We start from the raw sequence: 18358 nt of genomic DNA on the forward strand, positions 1-18358 counted from the left end.
ATTATTCACCAACATCACCACATTATTCACCAACATCACCACATTATTCACCAACATCACCTAATTATTCACCAACATCACCTAATTATTCACCAACATCACCTAATTATTCACCAACATCACCACATTATTCACCAACATCTCCAAAGTATAATCCAGTATCTCCCAATTACTCGCCTTCATCTCCAAAATATAATCCAACTTCTCCAGATTACTCGCCTTCATCTCCAAAATATAACCCAACTTCGCCAAATTATTCCCCAACATCTCCTAAATATTTACCTTCTGAAAGTTATAATCCTACTTCATCAAACTATTCAAATACAGAAATTGAAGTATCGAACTATTCATCTCTGCAGTATGATCCTTCAATTATCAATAATACTCAGGATTTGGAAACAGAAAGAAAGGATGGGGATGAAGAGTACTCTCCGTCATCCAACTAAGCATGATCTAGAAGATTTAAGAAGCTAAATAAATTAGAGAAAATACCATATCTAAAAAATTAAATTCTACTTTCTTTTAGAATTTGTTTTGTTATCCAATCTCGTTGATTGTTATTGACGATGTTTTTTTGAACTGCAAGTTCTAAGGCGTTCTTGACAGAGAGAGGTATTGTATTCTCTATCTTTTCAGAACACAAAACATGAATTTTCCCCAATGATTTGATGTTTAATCGACACTTATTTATTATTCTTGGCTCTCCATCTACTTGGAAGGGAATTTGTTTGGGGATTTCCACTACAATGTCACTACCCTGACACAACTTTATTGGTTCTGTCAGCCCTACCTGTAACTGTGTTAGATGAAACAATGATCTAATCCCAACGACTTCAATTAAACCATCATCTATTTTTTGATGTTCAAACTTTGAAGGAAAATCCTCAGAGTCCCTAGATAAATTAAAGTGCTCTTGACGTGAAATTATTGGAAAACTACTCCTAAATGCACTTGAAAACCAATTTTTAAGTTTATTGATAGACCTAATTCTGTCATTGCTAAATTTGTAGTCCAGTCCGACAAATTCACTGTCATCGGACAAATCAAACTCACATGATAGACAATCAGAATCTCGAGTATTACCAATTGAAAAAGACATCGACCTTTCATTTGTGTTTTTGCATGCAATTTTATTTGGTTTTCCTGTGTCTTTTGAAGTGAAAAAAGTCTGAGTCTTACTTTTAGAGTAGTTTCTAGAGACTTTCCAAAGATTCACTCCACCTGCAAAACTAGGGATATTACAAATCACGAGGCCTTCCAATCGTTGATTCTTTTTAGAGTTAACTCTATTTTCTATCTCTTCCGTGTTCTCTGATAATATTTTGTTATCTATCCCAAGAAATCCTACAATTCTAATTATTTTCAGAAAAATATATTTCAAGCAAGTAAAAATAAAAAAAAATTCATTATCTTTAGATAGAAAATAAGATATTTTTTGAATTCTTGAAACTTGAATCTTGCTTGATTGGATGTTGTTAGAGCTATAGCCATCTGTTTTGGATTTACCAACATTATTTAAAATGTTTACTTCCTCTCCATCACACCAAATTCTTAAACCGTCTAATTGAATACTCTTGTTAAGAAAGAAATCTTTGAGGCCAACTTCCCCATAAACTAATTGGTTTCCGAACCTACTGTTAAAATGTTGTGGATACTCCTCCCTTAGATTATGGAATTTTAATGCAATTCTTGCAGCAATACCAATATCAAGATAATTCAGAAATGTTGACGAAAATATAAGGTTTTGACTATTTATATTCTCCGGTTTTCTGTTATCTATTTCTAATGCTGAACAATTCCAAATATCCATCTTTCTAATGTTCGAGGTACATATTCTCTTTAGAAAGCCAAAAATATCTCCATCAAAACTCACATCCCATCCAAGTATTCTGCTTAAATCATTTCCAGTACCAAGAGGCAGAGTTGCAATTGGAGGGAGTTTTTCAGAATCAAATCCATAGATTTCCCTACATCTGTCTATTACCCATCTCACAGTTCCGTCTCCACCGCAGATAAGTATCAACAATCTATTCATAGTTGCAAGTTCTTTGAACAGTATCAGTGCTTCGTCTGGACCTTTTGAAGTTTGAATATCAACTATTTGGATAGGATTTAGATAAAAATACAGGTCCTTTATAAGTTTTTGCCCAAAATGACCACCAGATCTAGTATTTACGAAAACGAGAAGTGGTTTTTCAGACTTATTTGTGAGAAAGTCATTACAAAATCTCAATTTTCTTTCATAAGAAGTAGATTTTGGGATCATTTGAATGAATTCTGAAATTCTACGTTTTTGTGGTGACGAGTAGAAAGTTTCTGATTTTAATGATATTGATTCTGGGGTGTACTCGGGTTTTCTAAACCTTTGGTTTCTGTAATGTAGATCTTTCTTAAAATCTTCATGAAATATAGAGTTCGATTTGTCAATGGCATGACCATTACCTTTATTTGTTCTAATTAATTCAAAAGCAAATGAATTAGGTGGTAGTATAATGTATTTAAGCGTTCCAAGGTCACACTTTTGATTAGATATATTATTTTCATATGCACACTTGTCATGAAACGTTCTATTACACCAAACACATCTCTGACCTGCCAGGCCAAATGGTGAAAAACAAATTGTTCTGCATATTGAGCAAAGTGCACCGGAGTGTAAATTACCTTTGATTAATACATGTAGGTGGACAAGGTCTTTCGCTTCTCCATTATCAAAGCTTGATCTTCCATAAGAGGAATTTCTATTTAGTACATTATTATCTGAAATATTAGAAACAATATTATTTAATAATGATTCAATCTTACAATATTGTGAATCCGATTGCATTATACAATGTAAGTGAGAAATACGTTTACAGAAGAGGCATTGCCAACCTTCATAGTTTTTCATTAAAATAGAACGTTTTTTTATTATTTCTGAGCAGTTAGTACAATACTTTGGATATTCTGGTGTTTCATACAATACCCAGTTATGCCTTAGCTTTATATGTTTTAATATGTTGTAATTGTAATGATTTTTGAAGTAAAATATGGTAAAGAATAGTAACATAGAACAAGTAAGAATAAACAAAATTATTATATACCAGTGTTTAGCAGTTAACGTATTTAGATGGTAATTTGTACTTGTAAATGCCATGTTGACTACACTAAATATTTCCCGAACAGGAAAAAATTTATCAAATAAATCAAGCAAAAAAGTGCAAAATGAATCATTCTGAACAACCATAGCTAGTGTGAATTCATAAATGAGGTAATAATTATTATATTTTGATTGTAGTTAAGATACTCTACGAAAACACATTAAAACCAAATTTATGTGTTCAGATGATTAAGAACTATTTTTTTTTTTTGCGGTGGTAGTATAAGGCGGTACAAACTTTGTAATAAAGGTCAATAATTATTTTATTAAATATTCATGAAGATTTCTACATTAAATGCCAGTTTTGCACTAATGGAAAGAGCAATGAATAATATTTGTTTTAAAAACTTTTATAACCAGATTCATTATACACTTTTGATCGCCAATTCTTTTTATTTGTACTTCAATTTAATAGGATCTTTTTATTGCATTTCTGGTATTTCAATACTAGCGCCATTTGTCATTTTGACAATGTATATTTTTTTTGTTCTTTATAAATATGAACTATCTTTACTGTGGAGATAATTTAGGTGCGATAAAAGAATACAACATCAATGAAATCTTTAAAAAAGAATCTAATTTAAGTGATTCTATCATAGAAGCTTCAAGATGTGATGCTAAGGGTGTAACATTTATCTCTTTTAAAAGTAATTATACCTCATCTAAACAAGTAGGAATAGAAAAGCTAAATGAATATGAAATTTATGTTGGATACTCAGATGGATTGATTGAAATATATAATGGACCATTGATCAATAATAGTAGAATACCAAAGACTAGAATAAGGGTTTCGGGGGAAGTCATTTTCATACAGGATATCTCACAAAATTATACCGATGAAGTTGAGCTTGGAAATACAGTAGTATTAATCATAACCAATTTGATGAAGCTATACATATTGAGAATACCTCAATTATTAGCCCTTCAGAATCATCTAGTTTCAGTAGTAAACATTCAATGTCTAACTGATGAAGATTTAGAATTTAGTTCCAAATATATAATTAACTCACTGGAACTCCCAGGAACAAATATAAGTTGTGTCGCGTATAATGGTGTAAACAATTCAATAGCATACGGCGGATATGAATCTGATATAAAGTTGTTTAGTTTAAAAAGAAATAGTATTTATTGGTGTTGTAAAAATATTCGAGCAAATATGTTAAAGCATCGTGTTTCTATTGATGTGACTAAACTCATCTTTCTGCGTGAAAATGGTGAAGTACTACTTTCAGGTACTGGATTTGGTGAAATCAGAATTTATTCCCCAAATTCGCAAAAAAGACCTTTAATAAATTTCGATCTTTGGAGTGATAAACTACCTGTTACAAGTATGACCGTCATAAAAAAGTGGAGTCAGCAAAAATCAAATATCAATAGTCACAGTTGCATTGTTGCTGTTGGAAATAACAAGGGCTCTACATTGATTATTAAGATAGTATATGGCAGCGAAAAGAAACAAGAAATACATCCTATGCTGGAAAAAAAAAAATCTGCACTTTCCAGTAGGAAGGTGGTACCATCCATCGAGAAATTCTTTATTAAAGATGTAATTGGCCTTAGAAAAGATTCAGAATCTGATTTTAAAAACTATAAAATTAAGGTGTCAATAATAGGGAGTTTCAAGGGGATAATTGGAGGGATTCGAGCAATGTCTTGTTTTAAAATGGAGGGTACCAAATGTGAATATGGAAACACCAATATAATTGCAATAAGTGGTCCAGGAAGATATATTCATTTGTTTGATGTAGAGAGGAGGAAATTAATTAAAAAAATATTTGCATCACAAAAAATCTCAACTATGATGGTTGTTTAGATTATTATGTTGTTAGTTTCGTGTTGATTACTTTAACAGCACTTGAAAATAGACTATTTTTAAATTCAGCTAGAACTTTTGTTTTTTCCTTATTTGTACGAAAAATTCTGTAGTATTGATGCGATAACTGGTGAAAAATATACCTTGGTAAATAAGAATCTAATAAATAATTTCTATCACGATTAACCACAGAGATTTTGTTGTTTAAAACCAATTGACAAACATCTGGTAGCGTATCAAAATTTTGATTTTCCTGAAACTGATCAAAAAAGTTGTTTTCAAGCTTCGATATTTTATTTATGTACTTGAGGATAACTTTTAATAAATATTTCTGTGATGATATTGAATTGTCTATTATTTTAAAATCAATCGAAATAATTTCAATAGCTAGGCTGTATAGTTTTAGAGAAAGGAGTTGTAATATCAACAATTCTAATACACTATTTCTGAACATTACAAAAATATTGAAAAATATACCAATCAACGATAAGTCCATGTTTGAATATGAATGAATATCGAATTTATTACAAACATGTCCTCCCAATGTAATGAAATCAACTTCAATTATCGTATTAGAGAGCTCTAGAAGAGGTATTATGAAAGATGAAAAAACATTAGTTCCAGCCAACATAAAAGAATAACCGTGCAAAGTGAGTATAATCAAAGTTATAAGCTCAGGTACGGATCTTTTATGAAAATAGGAATCCGCAGTTTTAGTTAACAGAACTTTCTCAATACGAATGTTAGTAGCGCTCTTAAGAACATACTTTCTCGAAGAAACAATGGAAATATCGAACATTTTTTTTCGCAAAAGATCCTCAAAAATATCTATACTATGTTTATCATTTAATAAAAACGTTCCAAAAATAAACCATAAAAATAATTTAAATGAGAAAATATTATTCTCAAAAAATAACTTCTTGAAAATGTAATAGGCCAACTCCGAAATGTCTTCGACATCTTTTGAAGTAATTCCATTTTCAACACAAAGTTCGAAGTGATTGTCCCCATGAATTTTCATATTTTTAAATGGGATAACCATCATCTTTAAAGATATGAGCTCACACATGATATCATGAACAACAAAATAATTCGAATAGGTTTTTAATAAAGGAAGAGAAGTTATTACTCTCTTTATTTCATTAAATAATGGTGGCAAGGTTTTTGTATTAAAATCAAGTGAGCTTTTTATATTTGCAATGTTGACTATATTCCTTTTTATAATTAAGAAGAAACTTTGGAAGAGTTCAATATTATTAATACCATATTTCTTCAAATAATAAAATATAATTATTGCAATAATTTGCTCTCTAAAGTTCACAGCTGTATTAATATTAATAAGGGCTGAAGATATTTTTAAGAGTAATTCAAGTGGATAAAATTCAATCAAAAACTCCTCCGACATCCATGTACATCTAGAAAATAGTTTTTCAACAAAATTACACAACTCAAAAACTCCAGAATAATTGGTAATATCTATATCTGATATCTTAAGCATAATCGCATCATAAAAAAGTTTGTAATAACCACAGCCTGTATACTTAATAATGTCTAAAAGATCATTTAGTTCATTTATTTTCCAATTTAAAAGCCCATCCAAGCAAAATATCAGAGTGTAATCGAAACCTGTTGTTAAATCTAGAGTAACATCTTCGTACATCTTAAGACGCTCTGACAATTTCATATTGAGAACTACAATACTGAGGTTATAAAGAAGTTTTTCTGCTTCATTATTTTCGTATTTTTCATTTTTTAAAATTTTATTAAGTAATGATATAATATCAATTTGGTATGCTTTATTTGATGAAAGCCTAATAATAAAATTTAGCAATCCGTCACAGTCGTATGATGCATTAATAAGCAAATCAAATAGGATTTGTGAAATCGGCTTTCCATCTTTAGTTAACAACCTTCTATATCTTTCTTGTGAAAATCTCTTCTCTACGAAAAATGCATTTTCTAGAGTAAACAAGGAAAAAGCCGTTAATAATTCTTTCCCGAAAGAAGAAAGTACTTTTCTTAAATACCAATAATTGTCCCACGTATTCATAAATGAAATAATATTCTCAAAAATGCCAAAATATTGTTCCTTTGAAATATTAACACTAAAGCAATTTAAGTTGATAAAAGGAAATACTCTGAACATCACTAGTATAATTTTAAATATATATATATTACTAAGACTTGAATTATAACCAAGGGTGGTATTGATATTTGACTGTGAAATATTTGTAATAATAAACAATAACCTTACAAAAATGTTGTTCAGGTTTTTCCTCGGGTCTTTAGGTTGATAATATTCGTTTAGGATTGATATGGAGTGCTCAGGATATTTATTAATAATAGTAATGTGCCGTTTTGATAAAACAGGATATACATACTTACTACTTTGTTTTGGTAATGGCATCTCAATTAAGCGAAGCAACTCAAAAGAAACAAACAAGGGAATCTTACTGTGATTATTCGCAAATTTATTAATATTATAAATTAGAGGTTCTATATTCTGAAAATTAATTGCTCCCATAAATATTTTCCACCTTCTAATCCACTCAAAAGAGTCAAATGAAAGAAGATATATTGGCAGTTTCGACTCCTCTATTAAAAATTCCTGTCTTTCTTTGCCTTCATCCGAATTATCAAGGTATAGACTATTTAATGAATCAGTATAAGAATGAATAATCTTATATATATTAATGAATGATTGAATAACCTCTCTAAACTCCACATACAATTCTTTTTTATAGAGTATGGTAATAATTGATTTGCAAATTTGAAGTTTAATCATAGAATTAACATTTGTTGACGAAATAATTTCTATTGTCTTCTTGCAATTATAAAGTAATAAGTCTGTAGATGCGCAAATATGTATATCTGAGAAGTCATTTGTTGTAAAATAAATGTTATTAATTTCATTAGTGTTTTTATAAACATCAAAAGAAGAATTAAAATATAAATCATAAAACGAACCAACAGTTGTATTTTTACAATAATATATACTTCTGAAAGAGTTTTGTACATTTTCTAATATTTTTTCGGTATTTACTTCATATGACTTGCCAACAATTTCGTTGGATTTATGAGCCATGTAAAGTTCAAGGAACTTAAAAGGAAAGTTCGTAACGATCAATTCTTCAAGTTGTCTCAATAGGTTATGTATTTCAGCAGAGCATATATGTTTACAACCATCATAATGACTTAATATTGTAAATAGAGAAATAGAATACAAATCATCAGAACGGTAGTATTTTAAATTCTCCAGAATTATTTCAATTGCGTATTCCTCATACTCATATAATAAGAGTGTCTTAACTTTTGCAACAGTGATATCGGGAATAGTGAACTCAACTTTTTCATCTAATAAAGATATTATATAATCTAACTTTGAATGAATTGGTGAATTTTTATCAACAATACAAAGAAAAGGATTTGAAATTAACAAATTTGTAATAATTTCTGTATTATTCCTGTTTTTTAGGATAAATTTTGGATCATAATGAATACAATCGTTAAGCATCCCAATCCTGTTAATTTTGTCAAGTTCTTTGCTAGAAATGAATGAAAGAATAGGATATAAATCCGAAGTGCGTGGACGTGTATCTTTGAGACTTTGAATAGCTATGGACATGTGTATTGAATCCCGAATTGAATCAACATGGCATTTTAATCTTATTTTATCAGTAATTGTTGGAATCCCATCAATAAAATTATTTAATTTTGAAATGAATAAATTGAAATACTCAATATGTAACGATGAATAATTTTCAAGTATATCATCAAATATTTCATATATTTTAGTGGTAAATTGATTTATATCAGTTGAATTAGAGAATAAAGATGAAATAATTTCAACGAGAAAATCGTCTATGTTATTTACTTGTTTGTTATAAAGAACAGTCTTCAATAAATAAATTATTGAGTCAATCAAATTACCAAAGACTGAATTAGGTAATTTAGTTGCACTAGATATAATTTCATAAAGAGAAATAAAATCTCTAACTACTCCAAGAGAGTAGATCACCGGTATGTTTCTAAGTAATCTGATAAAGAAACACTCGAGTAATTCAGGTGACTTTAATGACTTTGTAAGTTCAAATAGTTTAATATTTTTTATAAATTTGAGTGGAAATTCCCGAATTATATCAACAATTAGCTGTTGTTTTTCATGAAATTCTATGGAAATGCAAATGCTTTCAAGCCAATTCATGTATTTTTTACCAGAATCACCTACATAATTAATTGACGATCTCTTACAGAATGGGCACAAAATTGTTGTATCCACATTTTCTGATCTATTGAATAAATTTATATTGCGAATCACTAATGGTTTATTAATTTGTTTAATTAATGACTCATTGTTAGGAATGTATTTATATATTTCATCAATATAGTCTTGAATCTCAAGTGCGCTTGAATTTAATAGTGGAGAATTTGTTCCATTAATAGACAAAATAATAATTTGCAATATTTTCAAGGGGCATGAAATGACTCTTTTATAATGTTCCATTATGGGGCTACTGTTACTAATGATTATTTTCGACAATTTACAAAAAAATTTAATGGGCAAATTACCTATTTCATTATTGAGATAGTCTATAATAAGATCTTCGAGTGAAGCCCTGATATTTAATCCAATATAACTATTCAAATCCGATTTATTTTCAACAACCATCTTGGAATCAATGGGAATTATTTGTAGGTGATCTATGATGTCGCATTTATTTATAAATGGTTTGCACATCCCATTCAAATACGAATCTAATTTCGTTTGCTTATGTTTTTTACTTATTATGAACTTTATATGATTAATAGCAATATATGTTCCGAAGTATTCAAGTAGGATTCCCTCTAATTCACTTTCTGGGCATCTCAAACAGAGATTCATGAAATATTTTAGCCTTTCCGAAGGTTCTTTATGGACAAAATTGATAATATCTGTAGTTTCACTGCATCTTAGATTAAATTTCTCTATAATTGTGTACTGAATTAGAGTTGAATAAAAAGAAAATAATAAAAGAGTAGAATTGTGGAATTGAGGTAAAAAATGATCCATATTGATTGAAACAGTTTGGTTATCACTATTAACATCAAAACCAAGATGATTAATTATCGAAGTTAAAAAGGGTAGCGCAAACTTCAAATCAAATGTATTTTTCATAATATGATAGCAACGCTGGAGGGACCAATCAACGATACTGTCAAATGTATCAAAAAAGATAGAATTATTGTTTATAAATAATGAAACTTCATCTTTGTTTTCAAATTCATTATTGTTTTGATATGTTCCTGGTTTAGGAATAATATATAAATAATTATCGATTTGTAGGGTTTCAGGTATAGAGTTAAATATCAACTTCCAAAATTTTTGTATTTCAGGAGATTTCAAAAGTTTACTTAAATCATTTATCCTACATTCTGCTGCAGCTAGTATTGCAATCTTGATCATATTTTCAAAAATATATATTTACATTTTAGTATTTGGGGAGTAGTGGGGGTACTTATTTGCATTTAGAAACTTAAAGCGCAAATTTTAATTTTAAATACAAAAATAATTTAGCTTTTATAATGATGTAATAATCATTGTTCCTAAAAGAGTGTGAATATGATGTTAAATCCCATGGTTTAAATGATGTGAAGAGCCAGTATTAAAAAAACTAGCAAAATTTGTAGAAAATATTCCCGCCAATGCCTTATTGACTGAACTGAGAAAAAACTATCTTGGCTTAAAAATACAATTAGTGGTTAGTTTTCTTCCAGAAGCTTATTTGTAACAAATTATTAATAAATGGTAGAATCTATTGATTATACTACTAATACATGTCATATTAAACATGCCAAACATTCAATTGAGAACATTTGCATTTCCTCGCTTGACACTTATTGGTCACTTCTTTTCTCGAGAACAGAAGATTTATTATTTACTTGTATAGCAAAATCAATTGATATCCCAAAGGGAATACTATCCAACTCATTGAATGAGAGATTTGAGAAGGACTTTAATAAAACACTCCTAAAACTCATAGACTTATTCCCAAGGTTAAATGACCTCATTTTTATTCATATTTCTGAATCGAGTGAAATAATCCTTGGAAACGACTTGCTCATCCCCAACTTAAGTAGTGTTATTTTTTTTTATTCTGTAGTTATTTCAGCCATATTCCCCTTTTTGTCTACCGACTTTTTAGGTGAAAGGGAAAAAAGTGAACTGAATAAGGTTTTTGCTGAAACTAAATCGATAATTAACAGATACTTAATATTATTTAAGGACAATGGCAGACTATCTCAAAGAATATGTATATTAAGTGATTTTAAGTACGGCTTGTTGAAGGATGTTTTGCAAGAAATATCAGAAAGAATAAGTTATTTACCATTAATACAACACTTCGCGTTCAAGTAAGTGCATATTAATACGACAAAAATCTAGCTAGGATCATGTATATTGTTGTTAAGGTATTTATACGATCATTATATATTATCTACAGATTCCTGCGACTCTTTTACACATTTTTGGACCATTTTGTAGTATTCCATCTTGTTTTCTAGGTACATTTGTGCTGCTTCTGCATTTGCAGGAGAATTAGGATTTGGATCATTTAGTAGGGATTGGATGCATGTAAGTATTGAGCATATATCAAGTACAGGACTCCATTGTTGCTGTAAAATATCGAGACAAATAGAGCCATCATTATAAACATTAGGATGAAATACTCTCGTTACAAACTTTATCTTTGGAGCCTTATTTGGATATTCCTCAGTAAACTGAATGTTAAGTTTAAATATTCCTCCTTCCCAAACAGTACCCTCGGGCCTAAAAAGTTAAATCTTTATTTATTTTGACTTGGAATTATCAAACTAACCCGAAAATAACGGCATCCCAATTCAGCATCTCGTCATCGATGGGAGTGCCACAAATACCTTGAGGAGGATCATTCGTAAGTTTTGTAAAATCTCTCAAAAGCCTACGCTTCTAAAAAAAACGTTAGTATGATGATCAAACCCTACATTTTTTTGCTTAAACATACAGCTTGGAGGTGCATTCTTATTCAGGTATGGAAATTACGAAAGTGGCCTCCCGGCGGTTTACACATACTTTTTTTTACTTATAAAAAAAATGGATTCTACATTTTCCAGATTAAATATTATAATATGCTCATTTATATTTTCACTAGCACTTTGTGCCTTTGGAAACTTTTCTTCGTCTCTTTTTTATAAAGAAACATTTTCTGGTAATGTAACCTTACACTCTATATTGGACCTTGGTATTAGTCCATACTTAAGAAATGATCAATCCAATGTTGCTTTGAACATAAGTACTGATCTAAGTAAAATTCCACAATGGAATACAAACCAACTATTTGTGTTTATCTTCGTAAGTTATAAAAATAATTCCAAGAGCAACTTTGTGACAATATGGGATAATATTGTCTCCGTCAAAAATAACAACATGAATTACTCCGTTGACGGAATAATAAATAAATACCCTATAAGAGACATTGGGAGAAATTTGAGGGGAAGCGAGTTTGAGATAAACATTGCATATTGTTACATGCCGATTGTCGGAAAAATACACTATCGTTATCAATATGGTGAAAAGAGCTATGCTTTGCCTAAAAAATACTTTCAGTATTCTTAGAATTAATTACTATCCTACATAAAGTATTCTAAATACTAGGTGTGTAATAAATATGTTTTCTGACTTCTCTTTGACTTATAATTAACTGTATCATTCTGTCTGAGTTGCCTCTACTTCGATTTTTTATATAAAAATGTGACGCATATTAATAATATGGCAATCAAATACTTCAATTGAAATAAAGAAGTAATTGATTGAATAAGTGATTCATTCCTAATTAAGTCGTTAAACAAGCAGTTCTTGTAGAAGTTATTCTCACGAAAAGTTGTACATGTAGCTGGGAATCTCTTCCAAAATATTTCCTCTTCTTGTATTTTCTGATAAACATTGGTCAGTGTATCTAGTTCCGAGAATCTGTCACCGTCAAGATCAAGTAACAAAAACTTTGGTTGCTTCATTCCGCCGATAAATTCCATAAACCCTGAAACTTTAGACATACTTGGAATACCTAATACACTACTTTTAATTACTAGTTGAACCGGCTGAATGAAAAATTCCTCATTGCTATCAAAATCATTTGAATCACCGAACTTTTCAGGGTGAGTACTTCTATCTTTGAGATACTTTTGCCTTGAGACGCCCAAAACATCAAGCGACTCATTTATATTCTTGTTGGTATTTGGAAAGACGTCATTTATTATTAAAAGACATATTATTCTCCCGATACTATTCGATTCACATAAATTTTTAGCATTATGTGCATTCACAAACGGAGCATAATTTCGCTGCAAATAGTAAAGTGAGGAATCGAGTTTCTTCTGTAGTGGTGATATTTTACTGATAGAGACAATTAAGTCTTTATTAAAATACTCACCTAATTTTGGAAAATCTTCCTCTTCAACATTCCAAAGAGGAACGAATGTATCTGGTTTAATTATTGAATGGATTTTTAGCTGTGAAAATGCAAGTATTTGTGGTTTGTTATATGTTACACCAAGTCTGTCTGAAATTGTTGTTTGTTTACTGTTATCTATATATGCAAAGTCGAAGACTGAGTTCCATTTAAGTGCAGTAGAGCGAATCAGTAACGAGGGTATTGATTTATTTGAAGAAATAATCACTTTTGGAATGTGAGCTGTAGATTTTTTGTTCAACCATAAGTCTAGGGACTTTTCGGAGGTTAACAATTTAAGAGACAGAGGAAATGAGTCAGTTAAGAAATCAACAAATGAGTCAATATTAAAATCTAATATTTTTGAATAAATTTCGTGTGGATGTCCAGGTGTTATAATGAAAATTGCAGGAAATACTTTGACATTTAAAGGCAGTTTTTTTAATAGAGAGCTTTCTTTTTTTGCGTGGATTCTCCCAAATTTGTAATACTTGTTCATTTCCTCTATTGATTCTTCCCAAACTGGTGAAAAGGATTGACACAACTCATCTTGGTCTGTATAGACCTGGATAACCCAGGAATTTGATGTTTGTAATAACACTAATTCCTCGTAGTTGTTAATAGTCAACGTCTCTGCTGCAGAAGGAATGATTTCAATCTCGCCACCACGAGTAGAGTCGTACACCTTTCTCTTCTCTTCATCACCTAAAATTTCGTATGCTTTGGAAATATCTCTAAACTTTTCAAGGCAAGGTTTGCAACCATGGTTTTTATCTGGATGCCACCTCAAACTAAGTTTTCTAAAAGCCTTTCTAATTTCAATATTGGAAGATGTTCTTGAAACACCCAATACATCATAATAATTAGTCAATTCACTGTTTCTGTTTAAGTTGCTGCCAATACTGTAAAACTCCTCTCCAGCTCTTAAGATTACTGTAAATATAATTATGGCGATAATTGAAAGAAACAGTGAAAAATTTACTATTGTGCCTTTAATTTCATCCCAACTGTAATAAGAAATATATTTCAATGGCCTTTTGAAAACTACAGAATGATTTATGTAGTTATTAAGTGGTTCCACATTATTAGTGTCGTTCTCAAGGGTTGAATATTTGAGGTTATTAGTTTTTGGGCTTTGTTTCAAATGCTGTCTTTTCTTCCCCATTCTCAGTTCCAAATATATTCTCTTGATTTAATGGCGCAAAAAAATATCACCGATCTAGGAACAGAGAATAATAGTCAAATGACTGACGTAAAGCAAATATCTTTATCACTTTTAACATTTCTAAGATATGAGTACCTAAATTACTGCATTTCTAAGTCATCTGAGCTAATCACTGATGAAAAAAAAAATCAACCAGAACAACTTGCTAATAAAATATCCATTTCAGGGGTACAGCTTTGCAGGGAATCACTAATACGTGAACTAGTCATGTCAACCCTTGAGGAATCGGGCTTTCATTTGGGGATTAGGCTTGTTGAAAGGTATGTTTATCAAATGTTATCTGTTTCACAATCACTTAAAGTAGGCTGTCTCTTTTCCGCAATCGCCTGACCGACCAAAAGGAAATAATAAAATTTATATGTAAGGACCTTTGGAACTACATATTTCTGAAACAGGCAGACAGGCTAAAAACAAACAGAAGGGTAAGTTGACAATGCTTTGGGACAATCTTCTAGATACTCCTTTAGGGGGGCTACGCAATTCTTGACAACAACCTATCTTGGCTGTCAAACTTGCCTAGCTCTGTAGACATGAACACAAGAAAAATGCAATTTGAACCTGCTATAAACGTAATTACAGTATGTGGCATTATTAGGGGGGCGCTGCAACATCTCGGATTGACTTGTTCAGTCGCTGCTGAAGTCAGTAGACTTCCCTCATGTAAGTTCTAATAACTAAATCAAAAACTAATCATTCCTTTATAGGTACATTCCAAATCAGGGTATTTGCACCGTCAAAATAGCAACCCCACTTCGAAATACTGCTGAAATTCCCCTCACATGAAAAATTCTTTTTGCACAAATATCTCCCCACTTTTCATGTGGACAAAACGAGCGCCACACAAATGGCGGCCGGCTCTAGTTCTTTTTGCGAGAATTAATTGCTTGATAAAAAAAACGTCTTCTCTTCCCGTTCCTTAAACAATGGTAATTTCAACAATCTCTTAACCGAACCTATTCGAACCTTGTAATTCTGTCGTCTCGATGCATCTTTTTGGTGCAAAGAACAGGTCAATTACGCCTGTCAGGCAACCATTTGAAACTCAAATATCGGAGAATAACACATACAGGAGTATTGGGAGGTGGAGATCAAAATTTTCGTCGGCGAATGACGATGATTACCTCTCCCCCTCTTTTTTGGATGATGCTTCCTCGCTTTCCTCATCCCCACTATTCCATGATGACACACCAAGAACAGTGACTTCCTCCAATATATCTCCCTCTGGAAATACATTTGATAGGTCAGAAATTCACAAAAGTACCAGCTTTAATTCTAATGAAAATACTCCACTTAATAACAGAATATTTAGAAAGTACACATCAACTGGAACTCCTATTTTTACCTCACCTACCAAAACAACACTTGATGACGAAGGATTTACAATCCCAGATTTACCTGGAAGTACGAGAAGAAAGAGTACAAATAATAACCGTGTCAATAATTCTTCAACTGAATTTCATGGTAATAATGTATCAGATTCTGTACATATAATAATGCCACCAAGGCTTGGTTTCCCGTCACAAACACCATTAAACTTGAAAGATCAGTATAAGAAATCACCCCTACCTATTGTTTCTGCAAATCTCGATTATAGGACAACTTATATGGGACAAAAGTTAGCCATTCGTGCCAATGAAACTAGAAATAGGAGTGAGTTCCTTCACGAAACTCTCTCTTTTCAGGATAGCAGAAGATTGACCTCGGAAAATAGATACAGCAGGAGTCCATCTGTAGAACATGTTTACGTTGATGAAGACGATTATGTTCTTCACCACGGGGAACTATTAAGGAGTAAATATTTAAGCTTTCAAAAACCAAGTAATTCTAGAAGTTACAATACGAGGCTTGATAGCAGAAGCAGGTCTTTATCTTCTTATTATTTAGGAAACAATTACAACTACTTACAGTCTCCCGGGTATAGGAGTAATTCTGTTGCGATGAAATATTCCCATCATTCGACAATTGGAAATTTAAACTCCTTCAAAGTCAAGAGACGAAGAATTGGTAGTTACATTGCATCCAATGATGAATTATTACAACAACATATACAATTGATTGACAAATCTCTTGAAAGATGTTCCAAGGAGAGCGATGATTCTTCACTCAATCCGGTGAATCTAGGACTTATTGGAGAGAATCAGTCCGCGGATTTAGTTGATTTGAAGGGAACAGGTGCAAACTATTTAAAAGAATTTGATTCTACTGACAGAAAAGTTCAGTCTAAATCAAATATTGATATTGAAAAGTTATCTGATATAACTTCTGATAATTATAATAACCAATTGATTGGAGTAGAAAAAGTATCTTCCAAGTTAATTAAAAGGAAATCGAACAATAGCCCCAGAATAAGTGTTTCAAGGAGTGAAGTTCAAACTGAAGAATCCTGTTTTGTAGGAGAGTTTGAAAATATCGAACCTAATGTTGATTTAAATGTTAATTATGAAGAAAGAATTAATCATCCAAATGAAGAGGAATTATCAATTAACGAGATGGAATTGGAACTCCACTCTCCAAACTCCGAGTGCAGGAAGAAAAATAATCGGGGTCAAAGTCCAAAATCTTGTTCAAGCTTAGAAGAAATTATACCACGCCCAATTTCACATTCTGAATCAGTTCAGATTCAGGATTCTAGTAACATTTCGAGTCTTTATGTAGGAGAGTTTGGAGTTAATGATTCAAAAAATGCGTCTACTAAGTCCGTTAAGCCAAAAAAGTATCGTGGAGATAAAGTTGATGGAAGGGCAAAAAGTAGAAATTTCAGTCGTAAGAAGCATATTGACTATCATATACCTATAGATCAAGTTAAACCCCATAGAAGTACTATTCAAAAACACATCTCAGAAGATTGCTCTATTGAGAATCTCCACAGAAGGTATCCAAAAAGACTTAGAACAGCACCGTTGAAGTGGTATTTGGGTGAGCGTCTCGAATACCACCGTGACGAAAAAAGCGAGCTAGGATACACGATTGCAGCTATTCACAAGGTTGCAAACCCGACAATGCTTCCAAACGAGCGTGGGAGTATATACCCTGTTGATGAGAATGCGGTAGAGCTATCGAGGAGATCAAGTTTTGAAACAGAAAATAGTGTAAGAGCCAACTCTCATGTTGCTAAGCCTAAAAAATGCCAATACAAAGCACCTCGGGTAAGGAAGGACAAGGGTAAGAATATTTCTGAATCGAATAAGGTGGAAAATGGCCCTTCTGTTGATAATCCTAATGCGGTTATTCTTAGAAATAATGAAACCGACGAGGAATTTACAATGATGGCTGTATTCGATAGGAGCTCACTTTGTTGGGCAGATGTTGAATATTCTCCCGGGAAACCATACAGTGTTGCGCTCTCATTTATATCGAGTCAGGCTACATGCTGTGAGATTTGCCTTCCACCTCTCACTGAAAAGGGTTTAGACGAGAGTCAAGATAACTATATACTTGGACACGTTTATATGGCACCAGATAACAAATCGTTACAGATAATGATAAGTGATAATAACGTTTACAATATCGGCACAGGAGATTGGTTCTTAATACCAGATAATACAAACTATAATTTCAGTAACACCTCTGATCACTCTGAAATATTTATCTCACTTTATGTAATTAAAGAGAGCTAGTTTCGATGTGAGAGTCAAATCCAAGACTTCTTAAGTACTTTTTCAGGTAGATATGTGTGTACTAAATAGTCACTCGAAATCGACTGAAAGGCCTCCAACTCGCAC

The 18358-nt window shown here is 31.5% G+C and overlaps 9 protein-coding genes across 9 annotated transcripts; 5 read left to right on the forward strand and 4 right to left on the reverse strand.

The window, feature by feature from the left end:
• Positions 1–505: 505 nt before the first annotated feature.
• FG379_001250 (diacylglycerol kinase) lies at positions 506–3133 on the reverse strand (the record flags this gene model as incomplete). The annotated part of the gene is made up of 1 exon (XM_067326853.1): positions 506–3133. The coding sequence occupies one exon, from the start codon at positions 3131–3133 to the stop codon at positions 506–508; it is 2628 nt and encodes an 875-aa protein (XP_067183759.1).
• A 502-nt stretch (positions 3134–3635) lies between these two features.
• Positions 3636–4949, forward strand: FG379_001335 (uncharacterized protein; the record flags this gene model as incomplete). Its single annotated transcript, XM_067326938.1, has 1 exon — positions 3636–4949. The coding sequence occupies one exon, from the start codon at positions 3636–3638 to the stop codon at positions 4947–4949; it is 1314 nt and encodes a 437-aa protein (XP_067183844.1).
• A 4-nt stretch (positions 4950–4953) lies between these two features.
• FG379_001346 (uncharacterized protein) lies at positions 4954–10392 on the reverse strand (the record flags this gene model as incomplete). Its single annotated transcript, XM_067326949.1, has 1 exon — positions 4954–10392. One exon carries the CDS (start codon positions 10390–10392, stop codon positions 4954–4956), a length of 5439 nt encoding a protein of 1812 aa, XP_067183855.1.
• A 339-nt stretch (positions 10393–10731) lies between these two features.
• On the forward strand, positions 10732–11343 carry FG379_001357 (uncharacterized protein; the record flags this gene model as incomplete). Its single annotated transcript, XM_067326960.1, has 1 exon — positions 10732–11343. One exon carries the CDS (start codon positions 10732–10734, stop codon positions 11341–11343), a length of 612 nt encoding a protein of 203 aa, XP_067183866.1.
• Positions 11344–11411: 68 nt separating this feature from the next.
• On the reverse strand, positions 11412–11983 carry FG379_001368 (uncharacterized protein; the record flags this gene model as incomplete). Its single annotated transcript, XM_067326971.1, has 3 exons — positions 11412–11754; positions 11804–11913; positions 11969–11983. 3 exons carry the CDS (start codon positions 11981–11983, stop codon positions 11412–11414), a joined length of 468 nt encoding a protein of 155 aa, XP_067183877.1.
• A 74-nt stretch (positions 11984–12057) lies between these two features.
• FG379_001379 (uncharacterized protein) lies at positions 12058–12579 on the forward strand (the record flags this gene model as incomplete). The annotated part of the gene is made up of 1 exon (XM_067326982.1): positions 12058–12579. One exon carries the CDS (start codon positions 12058–12060, stop codon positions 12577–12579), a length of 522 nt encoding a protein of 173 aa, XP_067183888.1.
• Positions 12580–12689: 110 nt separating this feature from the next.
• On the reverse strand, positions 12690–14576 carry FG379_001390 (DNAj domain transmembrane domain; the record flags this gene model as incomplete). The annotated part of the gene is made up of 1 exon (XM_067326993.1): positions 12690–14576. The coding sequence occupies one exon, from the start codon at positions 14574–14576 to the stop codon at positions 12690–12692; it is 1887 nt and encodes a 628-aa protein (XP_067183899.1).
• Positions 14577–14606: 30 nt separating this feature from the next.
• On the forward strand, positions 14607–15403 carry FG379_001401 (uncharacterized protein; the record flags this gene model as incomplete). Its single annotated transcript, XM_067327004.1, has 4 exons — positions 14607–14936; positions 15002–15058; positions 15104–15277; positions 15341–15403. 4 exons carry the CDS (start codon positions 14607–14609, stop codon positions 15401–15403), a joined length of 624 nt encoding a protein of 207 aa, XP_067183910.1.
• A 216-nt stretch (positions 15404–15619) lies between these two features.
• Positions 15620–18253, forward strand: FG379_001412 (uncharacterized protein; the record flags this gene model as incomplete). Its single annotated transcript, XM_067327015.1, has 1 exon — positions 15620–18253. The coding sequence occupies one exon, from the start codon at positions 15620–15622 to the stop codon at positions 18251–18253; it is 2634 nt and encodes an 877-aa protein (XP_067183921.1).
• Positions 18254–18358: the final 105 nt, after the last annotated feature.

This window comes from Cryptosporidium bovis (assembly GCF_009768925.1).
Source record: "Cryptosporidium bovis isolate 45015 chromosome Unknown contig_21, whole genome shotgun sequence".
Lineage (NCBI taxonomy): Eukaryota > Apicomplexa > Conoidasida > Eucoccidiorida > Cryptosporidiidae > Cryptosporidium > Cryptosporidium bovis.